Here is a 16,739-nt window from a genome sequence, read left to right on the forward strand (position 1 = left end):
CTGCTGTCGGTCAGTGAGATAGCTGGAGAACAATGCTATTGTTGTAGTAGAGAAGTTGAGATCAGAGAGTTTATTCAGTAGCAGAGGATGTGAGAGTGTCAAAGGCTTTTGAGAGGTCAAGGAATAAGCATGAGATAAGTTTGTGATTATCGAGAGGTCAAGGAATAAGCATGAGATAAGTTTGTGATTATCGAGAGGTCAAGGAATAAGCATGAGATAAGTTTGTGATTATCAAGAGGTCAAGGAATAAGCATGAGATAAGTTTGTGATTATCGAGAGGTCAAGGAATAAGCATGAGTTAAGTTTGTGATTATCGAGAGGTCAAGGAATAAGCATGAGTTAAGTTTGTGATTATCGAGAGGTCAAGGAATAAGCATGAGATAAGTTTGTGATTATCGAGAGGTCAAGGAATAAGCATGAGTTAAGTTTGTGATTATCAAGAGGTCAAGGAATAAGCATGAGATAGGTTTGTGATTACCGAGAGGCCAAGGAATAAGCATGAGATAGGTTTGTGATTACCGAGAGGTCAAGGAATAAGCATGAGATAAGTTTGTGATTATCGAGAGGTCAAGGAATAAGCATGAGATAAGGTTATGATTATCTCTAGCTATAGAAATGGTGTTGAGAAAGGAAAGTAGAGCTGTAGTGGTACTATGTTTGGGTCGGAAACTGCTGAGTGGTAGTGAGGAGTGTGCCCTGTATAAGATATTGCATTACTTGTGTATGTATACATTTTTCTAAGACTTTAGACGGAGGAGAGAGGGGATAGCTATTGGTCTGAACTTTGAGAGTTCTGTGGAATTGCCACCTTTGTGAATAAGTATGGTGTAGAACTGTTTCCAGATGGCAGGTACTTTAGCTTCAGAGATGGGATACTATAAACAGAAACAGACCATGGTTTTAGTTTGGAAAGAATGGTTTTGATGTAAGCAGTATGAACTGCTTTAAGGAAAAAAGAGTTTGCACAGCTGGCTGTGGGTGGAGGTTCCAAGCAATTTGGAACATTGTTACTGGAGCATTTTAGGTTAGGATTGAAATGTTTGGCTACTGACTGAATTAAATAGGTGTTGAAGGAGTCAGCAGTCTCTTTGGGAGATTTGTCAAGAGATGGTTAGGTGAAGTAGGATTACCAGGATGATGGCATTCCAGAATTTTTTTGGATCTGCTTTTAGGGCAGCTGGAGGGCTATAGTAGAAGTCTTTTTTATCTTTATCAATATTTTTTTGTATTATTTCTCAGTTCTTTATACTTTTCCAGATCTGCTGGTAGTTTAGTTTGGGTCCAGGTTTCCAGGCTCAGTCTCAGTCTGTCATGAGAGTGTGAGTATTCTTAGATAGCCAAAGGGATATAGTAGCTTTTATCCTTACTTTCCGTAATGGGGCTAGTGAGTTTAAGATATTTAGGAAGGTTGAGTTAAAAGTTTGAACTGCTTCTGACATTCTCCTTTGCATGAATATTGCACAATAATAGATAAGTTTTCTTTCCCATAGCCATTTTTATTATTTACATACTTTTCAAAAATCTCTGTGCTTCATTATTCATATTTACACACTTCCTCTGTCACTTCTTTGTCCTGGTGGCCCAAAGTATCTTCATCTATTTTTCTCATGAATCTGTTATATTAATTAATACAAATTTGCATTTGAAGGTACAAGGTTAATACATTTAGCCAGAACATGGGTACAGCATCATTCATGGGGTTTTCCAATAAGAGCCTTTCTTTTGTCTCAGTTTCTCTGGCTGTGTCTCCATTTCATGTCATCTGTATTAGCCCTCTTACGGTTTCTTTTTTCTCTTCTATCCATTCAACGTATATGCTGCACTCAACAGGATCTTCATAACTACTTCTTCAAAACTTACTGATTTGTTTTACTTTCTTTTTATGGATGGCGTTACGTTTGTTGCTACTTTTGTTACCATTTTCTTTCCCAGGCGTTACTTTTGTTGCTACTTTTGTTACCATTTTCTTTCCCAGGCGTTACTTTTGTTGCTACTTTTGTTACCATTTTCTTTCCCAGGCGTTACTTTTGTTGCTACTTTTGTTACCATTTTCTTTCCCAGGCGTTACTTTTGTTGCTACTTTTGTTACCATTTTCTTTCCCAGGCGTTACTTTTGTTGCTACTTTTGTTACCATTTTCTTTCCCAGGCGTTACTTTTGTTGCTACTTTTGTTACCATTTTCTTTCCCAGGCGTTACTTTTGTTGCTACTTTTGTTACCATTTTCTTTCTCAATTCCCTAGAAGACTTTTTTGGGTCCATCAATTAACTGCTTGCTTGGCATCTTCCTCTACATTGTTTTACATACCCTCTGAGATTTTTTGTCTTAACACTGATATTTTTATTTTACTATTGTAGATCATGTAAGATTGCTCCTAATATGATTTGATGTCACGTTTCTACCTTGTGTGAGTTCTCTGATGGTAAAGAAGAACATTTTTGCGTGTATAACACTTACTGCATTCAGTACATTTATACGGTCTATCACCGGTGTGTGTCCTTTGATGGTATAGAAGTCCATTTTTTCCTCTATAACTCTTATTGCATTCAACGCAAGTATATTTCTTTTCTCCTATATGACTGGCCTGATGGGAAATCATATCACTGTTCTCTGAAAAACGCTTATTACATTCAGGACATTTAAATGGTTTCTCCCCTCTGTGAGTTATTTCATGCTGCTGAAGAGAACGTTTCACTGTATAGGTCTTATTGCATTCAAGACATTTATATGGTCTTTCCCCTGTGTGAGTCAGTTGATGATACAGAAAAGCACTCTTTCCTCTATAACTCTTACTGCATTCAGGACATTTATATGGTCTGCCCCCCATGTGAGACTTTTGATGATACAGGAGAGCATTCTTCTGCTTATATGATTTGCTACATTCAGAACATTTATATGGTGTCTCCCGTCTATGAATGGCCTGATGGCATACAAGGTCACTATTCTGTATAAAACTCTTACTACATTCATCACATTTATATGGTTTCTCCCCTCTGTGACTCTTTAGGTGGTAGAGCAAACCAGTCTTCTGTGTGTAACTCTTACTACATTCAGTACATTTATACGGTTTGTCCTCTAAGTGAATGGGATAGTGTTTTTGAAGACCACTGGGAAATGCAAAACCTTTATCACACTCAGGACACTTGTGTAGTTTTACTTCTTTATGAATCTTCTGGTATAAAACTGGACTTTGCTGTACAACAAAAGTCGTGTCACACTCAGAGTTCTTGCTACCATTATGTCCTGAGTGAAGCTCTGATACAGGTGTGATGTGAACCTTGTCAGAGCTCTTTACAGACTGACCACATTGCTGCAGGTTCTGTGCAGGATGATTTAACTCAGGTGACCCTCTGTCACACTCCCAGCTCTCACAGCAGTTAGCTCCCGAGTCCTGCTGTGGTACAGGTGTGAAATGATCCTTGTTGGAGCCCTTCACAGGCTGAGCACATGGCAAACATTTCTCTGTCAGGTGATGGACCTCAGGTGATTCACTGCCACATTCAAACTTCTTGATACAGTTTATTCCTGTGAGAATCTGGGGTACAGGTGTGAGATGGAGCTTATGGAAGCCGTTTACAGGCTGAATACATTGCTGTGGGTTTTCTGTACAGTGACATAAGTGTTTTTTTTCAATGTCACATTCAGAGCTCATGTTGCAGTTATGTCCTGAGGGAAGCTGGGGTGCAGATGTGAGATGAAGCTCGTTAGAGCCTTTTGCAGGCTGAGAACCTTGTTTCAGACTGTCTGTTGAATGACGTAGCTGGGGCTTCCCACCTAAAAAAAAGATTAACAGTATTTTATTGAATAACAAAACAGTGGATGTGTATCATTTAATGATTTTAAATACAACAGATTTATTTTCTACTTATAAAAATTATTTATTCTGCTGTTTTAAAATAAGCAAAAACAAGTCAACGTTTTTCTGAACTTAGTCCAAGTTTAAAAGATGCCTAAAAAGTGCAGAAAAGTCACAATGTTCAAACAACATTGATTAAGAAAAAAATGATTAACTCATTACATCTGAGTGAGGCCTGCAGGTGCATCTGCAGTTAACTCCTACTGACGTCTCTAGGCGTCAAATATTTCTTGTTTATTTCTTGCAGCAATAATTCCAAAATCATGCTATGTACAAGGTTTTAAAAGATTTCATCTTAAAGCTTACACAATGGCAAACTCAACTGCATTAATATTTCACCTCTGTGTAGTGCAGGTAAAGCAATATTAAAAGTTGTTTTTATGATATTCATTTATATAGATATAATTTTCACATTTTTCTAAATATCTCAAAAACCAAGGAACACTGACAGAACTCAGCCACATATGAAAGCTATCAGCAAGAGGACTAAAATGCTGCTGACAGTATGTATGTCACTTGAGTGGTTGCTGAGATATTGTAAGTTGTTTACAAAATATTACAAACATAATAGTTACTGGGTTTACTGTGACTTATAAAATTTAGTTTAAGACCTAGAACCTAAAGAATACTACCACCATAAAAATAGTTTGTGGTGAAGGGTTTGCCATTTCTACTTCTCTCATAACTTCTATAGTTTCAGAGATATGAATATTTGTTTGAAACATGAGGACATAATTTGATTCTTTCAAAAGGTTTAAGCTCCACCCATTGGAAGTTACAGTGCAAACTTCCTGAGCTCTATTGCAGTGAATGAGTTAAAAGGATTATACCCAGTATCACCTCTCAAATCAACTTACCATCTTCATGATCAACTTACAACAGTTGTACATGTCTGAGTAGTCATATATATCCAAAGTCATAACTTAAGGGTTTTCTGCTTCAGGCAATCTCCAACATCCATATGGATTGCAGAACCCATTCCCTTTTCCTCAACACTAAACTTACATCATTCCATGTCACCCCATCTCAGAACAAAGGCAGATGTATGGTTTGCCAAAGTAGTAGGTTTTCTCATGTTCTGAAGCATCTGAAGCACATACTCATAAAAATGGTGTCTGAAAGGAATTATTATTCTGTCAGCCATAGGACCTGGTTGAAAGCCTATAAGTTGGGATGGAGCAGAGAGCCCTTGTTCTGTGGGAGTATGTCCACTTTCTGGGTAACCTGTAGTGATGGCCCCTGGCTATGTGAAGAAGGGGGATCCAGAGTTGCCTGGGCCAAAAGGGAGTCAACAGGAAGATTTTTGTTTTTTATCATTGGCTCTTCAGCAGAAGCTTTGGGATTAGAAGTACTTCCTCCCATCAGAAAGACATGGCTCCCATTTTCCATATCTAGAGACAAGAAGTCCTGCAGCTAAGCAGCTTGGGCTGCCTGTTCTTAGTGGAGGAAAATAAATAGGGATATGCCATCTGTGGACTATGTTGAAGAAGACCTGTCTGTTTAGCATTCATTAGTGAAGACCTTCTGTGGACTTGCTTAGGGAATTGGTGAGAACATTGTCTTTGGATGTTATGTAAATGGCCTGTAGGGACAGCTTTACTTTTATAGCAAGGTTCCATGCCAGCAGAGCTAGCCTACACAGTTCTTAGGACTTGTTCCCCATCTATTTGTTGATGCAACAGAACTGCGGTGTTGTATGTGAAAATCTTTTGAGCCCGAGGGGTCCATAGGCGAGAAAACACCTTAAGGGCTCAAATAAGGGTCTTTATTGCTTTGACATTAATGTGTTCTTTTATCTGTTTGGGGGTACGCTGGATTTTAACTGTAGAACAGTCCATTCATGCTCCCCAAGCCAGATATGATGCATCTGTGTGCATGTCCTGGTTTGCAAGGGTGGGTGGCCAGAAGTGAATGCCTGTATTGAGTTGAATTTGAAATATCCACCACTCTAATTTTTTATTCAGAAAGACTAAGAGTGGGGCAAGCCATCTGGTGGTGTAAAGCTTGGCTCGAAAGGATTGTCACTCCCCCGACTCCGTGTGCAAAATGGGAAAAGGGAATGAGGATGGATGGATAAAAGACTAAGATGGGAATATGAAAATGCAGTGGGTGACGGTGCTGAGGCTGAAGACATTTCGGGTACCACTATATCTTCCTCACGTGCAGCTTGGTAAATGGTAGCACTGCAATGGCTGTGGCCACATACCTCAGGGTTCTTAGCATTCCCTTGGACTTCAACCTACTACACAACTAGACTGAAGGGGGAGATACACACTGGAAGAAGGCAGAGAGGGACTGAACTTTTTCCTACTGGAAATGGGCTATCATTAGATGGACATGCAGTCTGCAACTCAAGAACACCAAGTCCTGGGAGGAGGTCAGCAAAGATTTCTGAAGTTTGACACAGAACTCCAGTCTTTCTAGAAGTAAAATTGTGAAACTGAGATGCGGCTATAGTGTATCCAAAGTGTATCCAGGGAGTAGGCCTGGATAAGAAGGCCATCCAGGTAAGGGCAACTTTGTATTCACTGAGTTCTGCAAAAGGCAATGGCTGGGGCAAGACACTCGGTGAAAAATCTGGGAGTGCTAGGTAAAGTGAAGGATAAAGCAAGGAACTGAAAGTGCAATGAGCATGCAGCCTCAGGAATTTTCTGCATTTGGAGTGAATGGGGATAGAGAGACTAGAAAGGGTTGAAGAAGGATAAAAGGAAGAAGTTTGCAGGAACAGCATCTTGAAAAATGGTATTTCCAGAAAGATGTTAAGGTGAGACAAGTCCAGACGAATCCTCCAACTGCCTTCTTTTCTGGAAGCCAGAAAAAGATATAGGGAGTATTTTGCCTGAGTAGATGTACCTGTGATACAGAAATGGTTGTCTATTTGGCAATATGCCAGGACTGTCCCTCCTTTTAATTAGTGAAAATGGAAAGGAGACTAAAGGAGCAGATGTATGAGCATGTCGGAGACATCAGCATTAAGGACCCTTCCCATGCTCTGTAGACAGACATTCAGAAGAATAAGAAACACAGCTTTAAGTTTTTTGTTATAATGGTTGTTGAAGAGGATAAAAGGGGAGGCCCTACTAAGGTTTGGCTACAGCATAAAGAAACTGAGTGGCAGATTAGAAATAATGCGGCTGGACTTTGGGGCTTAATGACCATATTTCCCTTTCAGGTGTTCTTAAAATTTAAAACAGTTATTAATTTCCTTTATCAATATTATTGTATTGTATCCAAATATTATGCAAACATATATGTATTTATGTATTTATGTGCTATATATATATTTATTTACAAATAATTATGTACTTTTGATTCTTCCGGGTTTTACACTAGTTTTGAAGCTGAGGGGTTAAATGAGTTGGTTAATCGGGTTATTAGCCAACCAGTTGGAATCTGTATTGTTTTTTTGGATGGCTTTAAATAGTTGCTTGCTCTTTCACTGATTTCATACGGTCATGAAGTCCTGACATTTGGACAAAAGCACTTCGTCATAATAAAGTTTTCATCTTTTATTTAGTGTATTACTGGTTAATTTATCGATCTTTTTGGATGAGGTATGGATTGAAGTGAGAGCCAGTAATTTGTTGGTTTTGAAGCAAGAAAAAGTCTTGAATAAAAGCCTTTTCCTAGGTACTGTTAGGGCACCAGCTGTATGGTGCACTGGTCAAGAAGGTCCAGTAAGACAAGTGGAAGGAGATGACCATAAGTGGAAGGAAGTGGAGGAGTTCCCCTCGATATTGGAAGTTCCCTCTAAGACTTCCTCTAAGACATCTTGTAACCATGTTCAATGATGGAAAATACCCAGCTGTCTATATTGATGAATTCCCAATCTGGAAGGGACAAGTTAGTCTTTTTGACTAGGGAATTCTTGAATAAGAAGGGAGGAGGCTAGCAGAGAGTTAGGTGGATGCTGATTTGTTTAGAAAAAGGGCATTTCCAAATCTGGAATCTCTTAATAAATTTTTCATAAAATCTTTTCTGGAGTTGTTTCCTGCCCTTCTGTGATGGCTTTTGTTCTTGCAGACAAAGAAGGAGGGCTTAGAAAAGTAATTTCTTTGATACCTAGGGAATGGCATGAGAAAAAAACAGTTTAATGTATTGCATCATTTTACCCTTTTCTTGCAAAATCTTTACAAATTCTGCTGCAGAAGGTCCAAATAAGAGTTTCCTGTGAAGGTGGGAATCCAAACACTTAGCAGCCCTGGAATGGACCTCTGTAGTATCACAACTGCATCTAATAGAATGCCTTGTAACTTGTGTAGTTTGTTCAAACAGAAATCTCTTGTTGCTTAGTGTCTGAAGCCTCAAGGATAGCCATAGTTCTATCTAGTCCCTTAGAAAGGACAAGTGTTTTTGTCATTTAAGTTTGGTAATTTAGGCCCTTAGACACCAAGGTGACAGAGATGTAAACCTTTTTATCATACCTGGCCATGGCCCTAATATCTCTGAATGATGGTAGCAGAGTAGCTGCTGTTAGAAGCTTAGTAGGTTTATTAGGGGAAATAGAAAAGGCAGATGGATCCAGTACAGGGATTTTGTAGAGAAACGTCTTGTCCTCAGCTTCCTTGTGGAACTTATTCTGCTTCTTGGGAGCTGGAGGCTGGGAATCAAAAGAATTAGAGGTGGATGCAAAAGCATCCAAAAAGGCTTCTAAACCTAGAGAAACAGGAGAAGGTGTAGCAACTCCTACCTCCAGCAAGTTATAGGATCTTTTTTGTACGTCAGTCAGCTGTTTGGGTTCCCAATCAGAATGTTGCATCAGTTTGCTGATAGCCTTCTTAAAATAAACTTCCTCAAATGGGGGTGTCAGGGGACAAGGTGTCCTCATCATCAGAGGCAATCTGTTTAGGAGAATGAATTTGTGATGAGCATGCTAGGGAATCTTCATCTGAACCAGATTTATCCTCCCACTCCTCCTCAGATGAAGATTTGTATCATCTCTTCTGAGGGGAGTGGGGTAATGAAGTAGCAGAAAGAAAGACAGAAAGAAAGGGGGTTAACATGCAAAATTACATTGCATAGGCCCTGTGAAAATTCAATCTATTCCTTTTCTTAAGACGTCTGGGTAGGAAAAACAGGTTTAGTTTTCCTTGGGGTGACATCAGCCCTCACAAAGTGAAGTGGGTCAGAGCTCTTTCAGACCTAAAAGTGGCAGACACCTCTTTCTTAACAAAGATTTGAGGTATGCCCTCTGGTCCATCAGAAATGATCATGTCAGATCCTCCTTCTCAACCGTATCGATATGAGCAGTCTCATCAAACTTGTGAGCATTGGACACAATACTGGACACTGGAAGCGTCATGGTATTGGGCGTCTGAGAAAGAGTTGGACGTTCCACAGATTCCTGCAGCATCTCAACAGGAACATCCAAATCAGAGTGGACAGTAGAAAGTTCAGACCATGTTTTCTTGAACTTCTTGTTAAGTGCAAGCAGGATGTCCAAGGCCAAGGGTTCTGCCATTCTGCTTTGTGCGAGACATTTCAGATATCGGGCCTCTTAGTACTTATTTAAAGATGAAAGAAATGTACAAAGTTTTATGAACAAACAAGTGGCAGACTTGATGTTTTTTGTAATTGTGTTCAGCCCCTAGAAAGAATAAACAATGGGAATGGAGATCCTTATAAGATATCTGCCTACCAGTCACACTTCCCTCTCTTATTTATTTTAACAAATTTTAATGCAAGAATAAAGAGGGTTCCCCAACAGGGCACTTATCTGAATAAGACTACGCAATGGGAGCAGCCTACAACAATGCAGAGAACAGAGCAAAATGGGCAAGTATCCAGTTCTTAGACTGAGGACTAGACAGTCTGAAGATCATATGTACCTGCATCCACAAGCTGATGACATCTGTCGGACGTAAAAGCACAAAGAAGGTTTTTAGCTTATGCCACCTGAGCATCAGGTTACCTTGGCAAGATGACCAGTCAGTGCTGAAACATTGCAACAGTTATCCAGTGAAGGACAGTTTTAAAAACTACAAGTTAAAATAAGTCAGCAATATGGTCCTGTGTCTGTGGCAGATTTCATGGAACTCTAGAGAACTGTCTACCCAGACCAAATTCTTTCAAAACTGAAAAAAATCAGAAGACATGAAAAGTCCATGTCTTCCATCACATCTACCAACTGCCTGATGATAAACTGTTTATAAAACTCTAACCTTAACATATTTACCAATAATTACATTATCTTGAGATACTGTAAAATGTTTATGTTTACAAATTTTCTCAAGTTTTGCTAAGATAAGGTCAAGGTCTGTATGAAACAAACTCATTAAATGCATCATTAATGAGCCCGTCACTTACCGCTGAGCTTGTCTTCAATATTAACTTCATGTTTGGTGTGATTTTTTTCTTCCAAATCACTCTGTGGCAGTTTATCATCATCATCAGCTTCTTTAAGGAGCTGTAATAAATTCCTTGGTGGGATTTTGTACCCTGCAAATAAAAACAATATATTTTTAAATGTTCTTGTTGTTAAGCGCAGGTGTAACATGAAGACAGAGTACACAATACAGCCCTGTCACATAAGGTTGGACTACATGTTCTTACTTGGCAACCATGTCTGCGTTTAGTCATTGTAATATGCATTACGTTCAGTCACAGTCTTCTGAAAGAATTACATCATATTCCATTTTGTTACAGTACAAAATGTTTGCTTTAAAATAAGGATTTAGTGCCTTTATTATTTTATGGCTAATACTGAGCCTCACATTTCTATGAATACAATTAAGAGAAGGTCCCTTCCTAGTCATATAACAGTTCAGTTTGTGACTATAAGAAACAGCTATTTAAACTGATAACCAGTAAAATTCAAGTTTTCTGAGGAAGAGTGCATAACCAAAACGAGTTAAGAAATATATATTTTTTTTATTCCCTACTAAGTTGCTGGATTTTTGTTTTTGGGTAAGTTACGTTTATAATGACTTTCATATAGCAACATTAGTTGACGCAGTGAAACAATAATAAACTATTCAGAATCACTTAACTATATCAATCAAGCAAAAAAGATGGAGAAAGTGCTAACAGTCACCAGGAAAACAAAAGTAGAGCACTTTAAGGAGTGTAGTAGCCATGGCTTCTGAAGAAGTTCTGGTTGTACAGGACGAAAACGCAGTGTGTGCAGTGTTGGTGCGTTAAAATAAACTACGTATCCACTTTTAAAGCCGTGGTTACTACTCTCCTTTTTAACTATATCAATATCTCTTGTGTCTCTCATATTTCTTATTAAGTCAATGTCTGGAAAAGACTTTGCCCATTATTAGATCCAGATGTGGGACAATTCTGAAGCCTAGCACATTACTGTTTGTAATGCATCCATGTATCAAATGACCTGTATCACACAGAAGCCCAACACAGGGAAAACTCCTATATGTTATGACCCACATTTAGGGGTTAACATTTTCAGATAATCTATGCGTGACTGGGTTATAGAATGTTGATTTAAACTGTAGTTCAGTGATACAGGTATACATTTGACACATCTCAGAAAAATTAAACAAAAGTGTACAAGGCACATCATGAAGTGTTACAATGTCACGCTGCAGGAAAATCACAGGTTCTAGTCATTGTTAAGAGACTAGCAAAAAAGCCTATATTCTGGCATTATGCACAAAGCGCTTCAAAATCAGAAAAAAGATAAACCTGTGTTACGTACTTCTGTAGTGTGAGGTACAACAGTAGCAGTGCCTTTAGAGTTGTGTAACATTTGTTACAGAACCCCTAAGTGCTGTTACAGTCTGGTATCAGGAAAGGGACTTTCCTTTAATCTCAATGGTCCCAGGATATCTGTCCTCAAATATCGGCAAAAGTTTACAGATATCAATCTGTAAGCATGTTATTTAAATTAGGGCAGTATTTAAAAACTGTTCCTGACTTTTACCTGCAATTATGTTTACTTGTTGTCTATGCAACAGCACTCGCTAAGTTCTTTACTGCTTTCAAAGCCACTAAAGCACTTTGGCTTTTTTTTTCTGTGACAAGTAGTATATGGAGTAGATAAAACTCCATGCACTACAAAGCGTTATTATTGGGTTTCCTGATCATAACCCATTATGTGTTCTCAAAATGGATCCTAGCCTAGACTTCTCTCTTGAGCTTTTGTTACCATTTTCTTTCCCAGGCGTTACTTTTGTTGCTACTTTTGTTACCATTTTCTTTCCCAGGTGTTACTTTTGTTGCTACTTTTGTTACCATTTTCTTTCCCAGGCGTTACTTTTGTTGCTACTTTTGTTACCATTTTCTTTCCCAGGCGTTACTTTTGTTGCTACTTTTGTTACCATTTTCTTTCCCAGGCGTTACTTTTGTTGCTACTTTTGTTACCATTTTCTTTCCCAGGCGTTACTTTTGTTGCTACTTTTGTTACCATTTTCTTTCCCAGGCGTTATTTTTGTTGCTACTTTTGTTACCATTTGCTTTCCCAGGCATTACTTTTGTTGCTACTTTTGTTACCATTTTCTTTCCCAGGCGTTACTTTTGTTGCTACTTTTGTTACCATTTTATTTCCCAATTCCCTAGAAGACTTTTTTGGGTCCATCAATTAACTGCTTGCTTGGCATCTTCCTCTACATTGTTTTACATACCCTCTCAGATTTTTTGTCTTAACACTGATATTTTTATTTTACTATTGTAGATCATGTAAGATTGCTCCTAATATGATTTGATGTCACGTTTCTACCTTGTGTGAGTCCTCTGATGGTAAAGAAGAGCAATTGTGTGTGTATAACACTTACTGCATTCAGTACATTTATACGGTCTCTCACCTGTGTGTGTCGTTTGATGGTATAGAAGTCCATTTTTTCCTCTATAACTCTTATTGCATTCAACGCAAGTATATTTCTTTTCTCCTATATGACTGGCCTGATGGGAAATCATATCACTGTTCTCTGAAAAACGCTTATTACATTCAGGACATTTAAATGGTTTCTCCCGTCTGTGAGTTATTTCATGCTGCCGAAGGGAGCGTTTCACTGTATAGGTCTTATTGCATTCAAGACATTTATATGGTCTTTCCCCTGTGTGAGTCTGTTGATGATAGAGAAAAGCACTCTTTCCTCTATATCTCTTATTGCATTCAAGACATTTATATGGTTTCTCCCCTGAATGAATCGTTTGGTGATAGAGAAGTGCTTTCTTCTGTTTATAACTCTTACTGCATTCAGGACATTTATATGGTCTGTCCCCCGTGTGAGACTTTTGATGATACAGGAGAGCATTCTTCTGCTTATATGATTTGCTACATTCAGAACATTTATATGGCGTCTCCTGTCTATGAATGGCCTGATGGCATACAAGGTCACTATTCTGTATAAAACTCTTACTACATTCATCACATTTATATGGTTTCTCCCCTCTGTGATTCATTAGGTGGTAGAGCAAACTAGCCTTCTGTGTGTAACTCTTACTACATTCAGTACATTTATACGGTTTGTCCTCTAAATGAATGGGATAGTGTTTTTGAAGACCACTGGGAAATGCAAAACCTTTATCACTCTCAGGACACTTGTATAGTTTTACTTCTTTATGAATCTTCTGGTATAAAACTGGACTTGGCTGTACAACAAAAGTCGTGTCACACTCAGAGTTCTTGCTACCATTATGTCCTGAGTGAATCTCTGATACAGGTGTGATGTCAACTTTGTCAGAGCTATTTACAGACTGAGCACATTGCTGCAGGTTCTGTGCAGGATGATTTAACTCGGGTGACCCACTGTCACACTCCCAGCTCTCACAGCAGTTAGCTCCTGAGTCCTGCTGTGGTACAGGTGTGAAATGATCCTTGTTGGAGCCCTTCACAGGCTGAGCACATGGCAAACATTTCTCTGTCAGGTGACGGACCTCAGGTGATTCACTGCCACATTCAAACTTCTTGATACAGTTTATTCCTGTTAGAATCTGGGGTACAGGTGTGAGATGGAGCTTATGGAAGCCGTTTACAGGCTGAATACGTTGCTGTGGGTTTTCTGTACAGTGATATAAGTGTTTTTTTTCAATGTCACATTCAGTGCTCATGTTGCAGTTATGTCCTGAGGGAAGCTGGGGTGCAGATGTGAGATGAAGCTCGTTAGAGCCTTTTGCAGGCTGAGAACCTTGTTTCAGACTGTCTGTTGAATGACATAGCTGGGGCTTCCCACCTAAAAAAAAGATTAACAGTATTTTATTGAATAAAAAAACAGTGGATGTGTATCATTTAATGATTTTAAATATAACAGATTGTTTTTCTACTTATAATAATTATTTATTCTACTGTTTTAAAATAAGCAAAAACAAGTCAACGTTTTTCTGAACTTAGTCCAAGTTTAAAAGATGCCTAAAAAGTGCAGAAAAGTCACAATGTTCAAACAACATTGATTAAGAAAAAAATGATTAACTCATTACATGTGAGTGAGGCCTGCAGGTACATCTGCAGTTAACTCCTACTGACGTCTCTAGGCGTCAAATATTTCTTGTTTATTTCTTGCAGCAATAATTCCAAAATCATGCTATGTACAAGGTTTTAAAAGATTTCATCTTAAAGCTTACACAATGGCAAACTCAACTGCATTAATATTTCACCTCTGTGTAGTGCAGGTAAAGCAATATTAAGAGTTGTTTTTATGATATTCATTTATATAGATATCATTTTCACATTTTTCTAAATATCTCAAAAACCAAGGAACACTGACAGAACTCAGCCACATATGAAAGCTATCAGCAAGATGACAAAAATGCTGCTGACAGTATGTGTGTCACTTGAGTGGTTGCTGAGATATTGTAAGTTGTTTACAAAATATTACAAACATAATAGTTACTGGGTTTACTGTGACTTATAAAATTTAGTTTAAGACCTAGAACCTAAAGAATACTACCACCATAAAAATAGTTTGTGGTGAAGGGTTTGCCATTTCTACTTCTCTCATAACCTCTGTAGTTTCAGAGATATGAACATTTGTTTGAAACATGAGGACATAATTTGATTCTTTCAAAAGGTTTAGGCTCCACCCATTGGAAGTTACAGTGCAAACTTCCGGAGCTCTATTGCAGTGAATGAGTTAAAAGGATTATACCCAGTAACACCTCTCAAATCAACTTAACATCTTCGTGATCAACTTACAACAGTTGTACATGTCTGAGTAGTCATATATATCCAAAGTCATAACTTAAGGGTTTTCTGCTTCAGGCAATCTCCAACATCCATATGGATTGCAGAACCCATTCCCTTTTCCTCAACACTAAACTTACATCATTCCATGTCACCCCATCTCAGAACAAAGGCAGATGTATGGTTTGCCAAAGTAGTAGGTTTTCTCATGTTCTGAAGCATCTGAAGCACATACTCATAAAAATGGTGTCTGAAAGGAATTATTATTCTGTCAGCCATAGGACTGGGTTGAAAGCCTATAAGTTGGGATGGAGTAGAGAGCCCTTGTTCTGTGGGAGTATGTCCACTTTCTGGGTAACCTGTAGTGATGGCCCCTGGCTATGTGAAGAAGGGGGATCCAGAGTTGCCTGGGCCAAAAGGGAGTCAACAGGAAGATTTTTGTTTTTTACCATTGGCTCTTCAGCAGAAGCTTTGGGATTAGAAGTACTTCCTCCCATCAGAAAGACATGGCTCCCATTTTCCATATCTAGAGACAAGAAGTCCTGCAGCTAAGCAGCTTGGGCTGTCTGTTCTGAGTGGAGGAAAATAAATAGGGATATGCCATCTGTGGACTATGTCCAAGAAGACCTGTCTCTTTAGCATTCATTAGCGAAGACCTTCTGTGGACTTGCTTAGGGAATTGGTGAGAACATTGTCTTTGGATGTTATGTAAATGGCCTGTAGGGACAGCTTTACTTTTATAGCATGGTTCCATGCCAGCAGAGCTAGCCTGCACAGTTCTTAGGACTTGTTCCCCATCTATTTGTTGATGCAACAGAACTGCGGTGTTGTATGTGAAAATCTTTTGAGCCCGAGGGGTCCATAGGCGAGAAAACACCTTAAGGGCTCAAATAAGGGTCTTTATTGCTTTGACATTAATGTGTTCTGTTATCTGTTTGGAGGTACGCTGGATTTTAACTGTAGAACAGTCCATTCATGCTTCCCAAGCCAGATATGATGCATCTGTGTGCATGTCCTGGTTTGCAAGGGTGGGTGGGCAGAAGTGAATGCCTGTATTGAGTTGAATTTGAAATATCCACCACTATAATTTTTTATTCAGAAAGACTAAGAGTGGGGCTAGCCATCTGGTGGTGTAAAGCTTGGCTCGATAGGATTGTCACTCCCCCGACCCCGTGTGCAAAATGGGAAAAGGGGATGAGGATGGATGGATGAAAGACTAAGATGGGAATATGAAAATGCAGTGGGTGACGGTGCTGAGGCTCAAGACATTTCGGGTACCACTATATCTTCCTCACGTGCAGCTTGGTAAATGGTAGCACTGCAATGGCTGCGGCCACATACCTCAGGGTTCATGGCATTCCCTTGGACTTCAACCTACTACACAACTAGACTGAAGGGGGAGATACACACTGGAAGAAGGCAGAGAGGGACTGAACTTTTTCCTACTGGAAATGGGCTATCATTAGATGGACATGCAGTCTGCAACTCAAGAACACCAAGTCCTGGGAGGAGGTCAGCAAAGATTTCTGAAGTTTGACACAGAACTCCAGTCTTTCTAGAAGTAAAATTGTGAAACTGAGATGCGGCTATAGTGTATCCAAAGTGTATCTAGGGAGTAGGCCTGGATAAGAAGGCCATCCAGGTAAGGGCAACTTTGTATTCACTGAGTTCTGCAAAAGGCAATGGCTGGGGCAAGACACTCGGTGAAAAATCTGGGAGTGTTAGGTAAAGTGAAGGATAAAGCAAGGAACTGAAAGTGCAATGAGCATGCAGCCTCAGGAACTTTCTGCATTTGGAGTGAATG

At 39.1% G+C, this 16,739-nt stretch overlaps 1 protein-coding gene across 1 annotated transcript in view; it reads right to left on the bottom strand.

The window, feature by feature from the left end:
* Nucleotides 1-223: 223 nt before the first annotated feature.
* LOC122814466 (zinc finger protein 845-like) overlaps nucleotides 224-16,739 on the bottom strand; it is a 158,823-nt gene continuing 142,307 nt past the window's right edge. The window contains exons 8-10 of the mRNA XM_044087046.1: nucleotides 12,618-13,988; nucleotides 10,162-10,293; nucleotides 224-3,773 (exon numbers count right to left, since the gene is read on the bottom strand). Coding sequence (XP_043942981.1) covers nucleotides 2,398-3,773; nucleotides 10,162-10,293; nucleotides 12,618-13,988 — 2,879 coding nt within the window. The 3' untranslated portion in view covers nucleotides 224-2,397. The remainder of the gene's footprint in view (nucleotides 3,774-10,161; nucleotides 10,294-12,617; nucleotides 13,989-16,739) is intronic.

This window comes from Protopterus annectens, chromosome 10.part0 (genome assembly GCF_019279795.1).
Source record: "Protopterus annectens isolate FY-2018-M chromosome 10.part0, PAN1.0, whole genome shotgun sequence".
In the NCBI taxonomy this organism is placed as follows: domain Eukaryota; kingdom Metazoa; phylum Chordata; order Ceratodontiformes; family Protopteridae; genus Protopterus; species Protopterus annectens.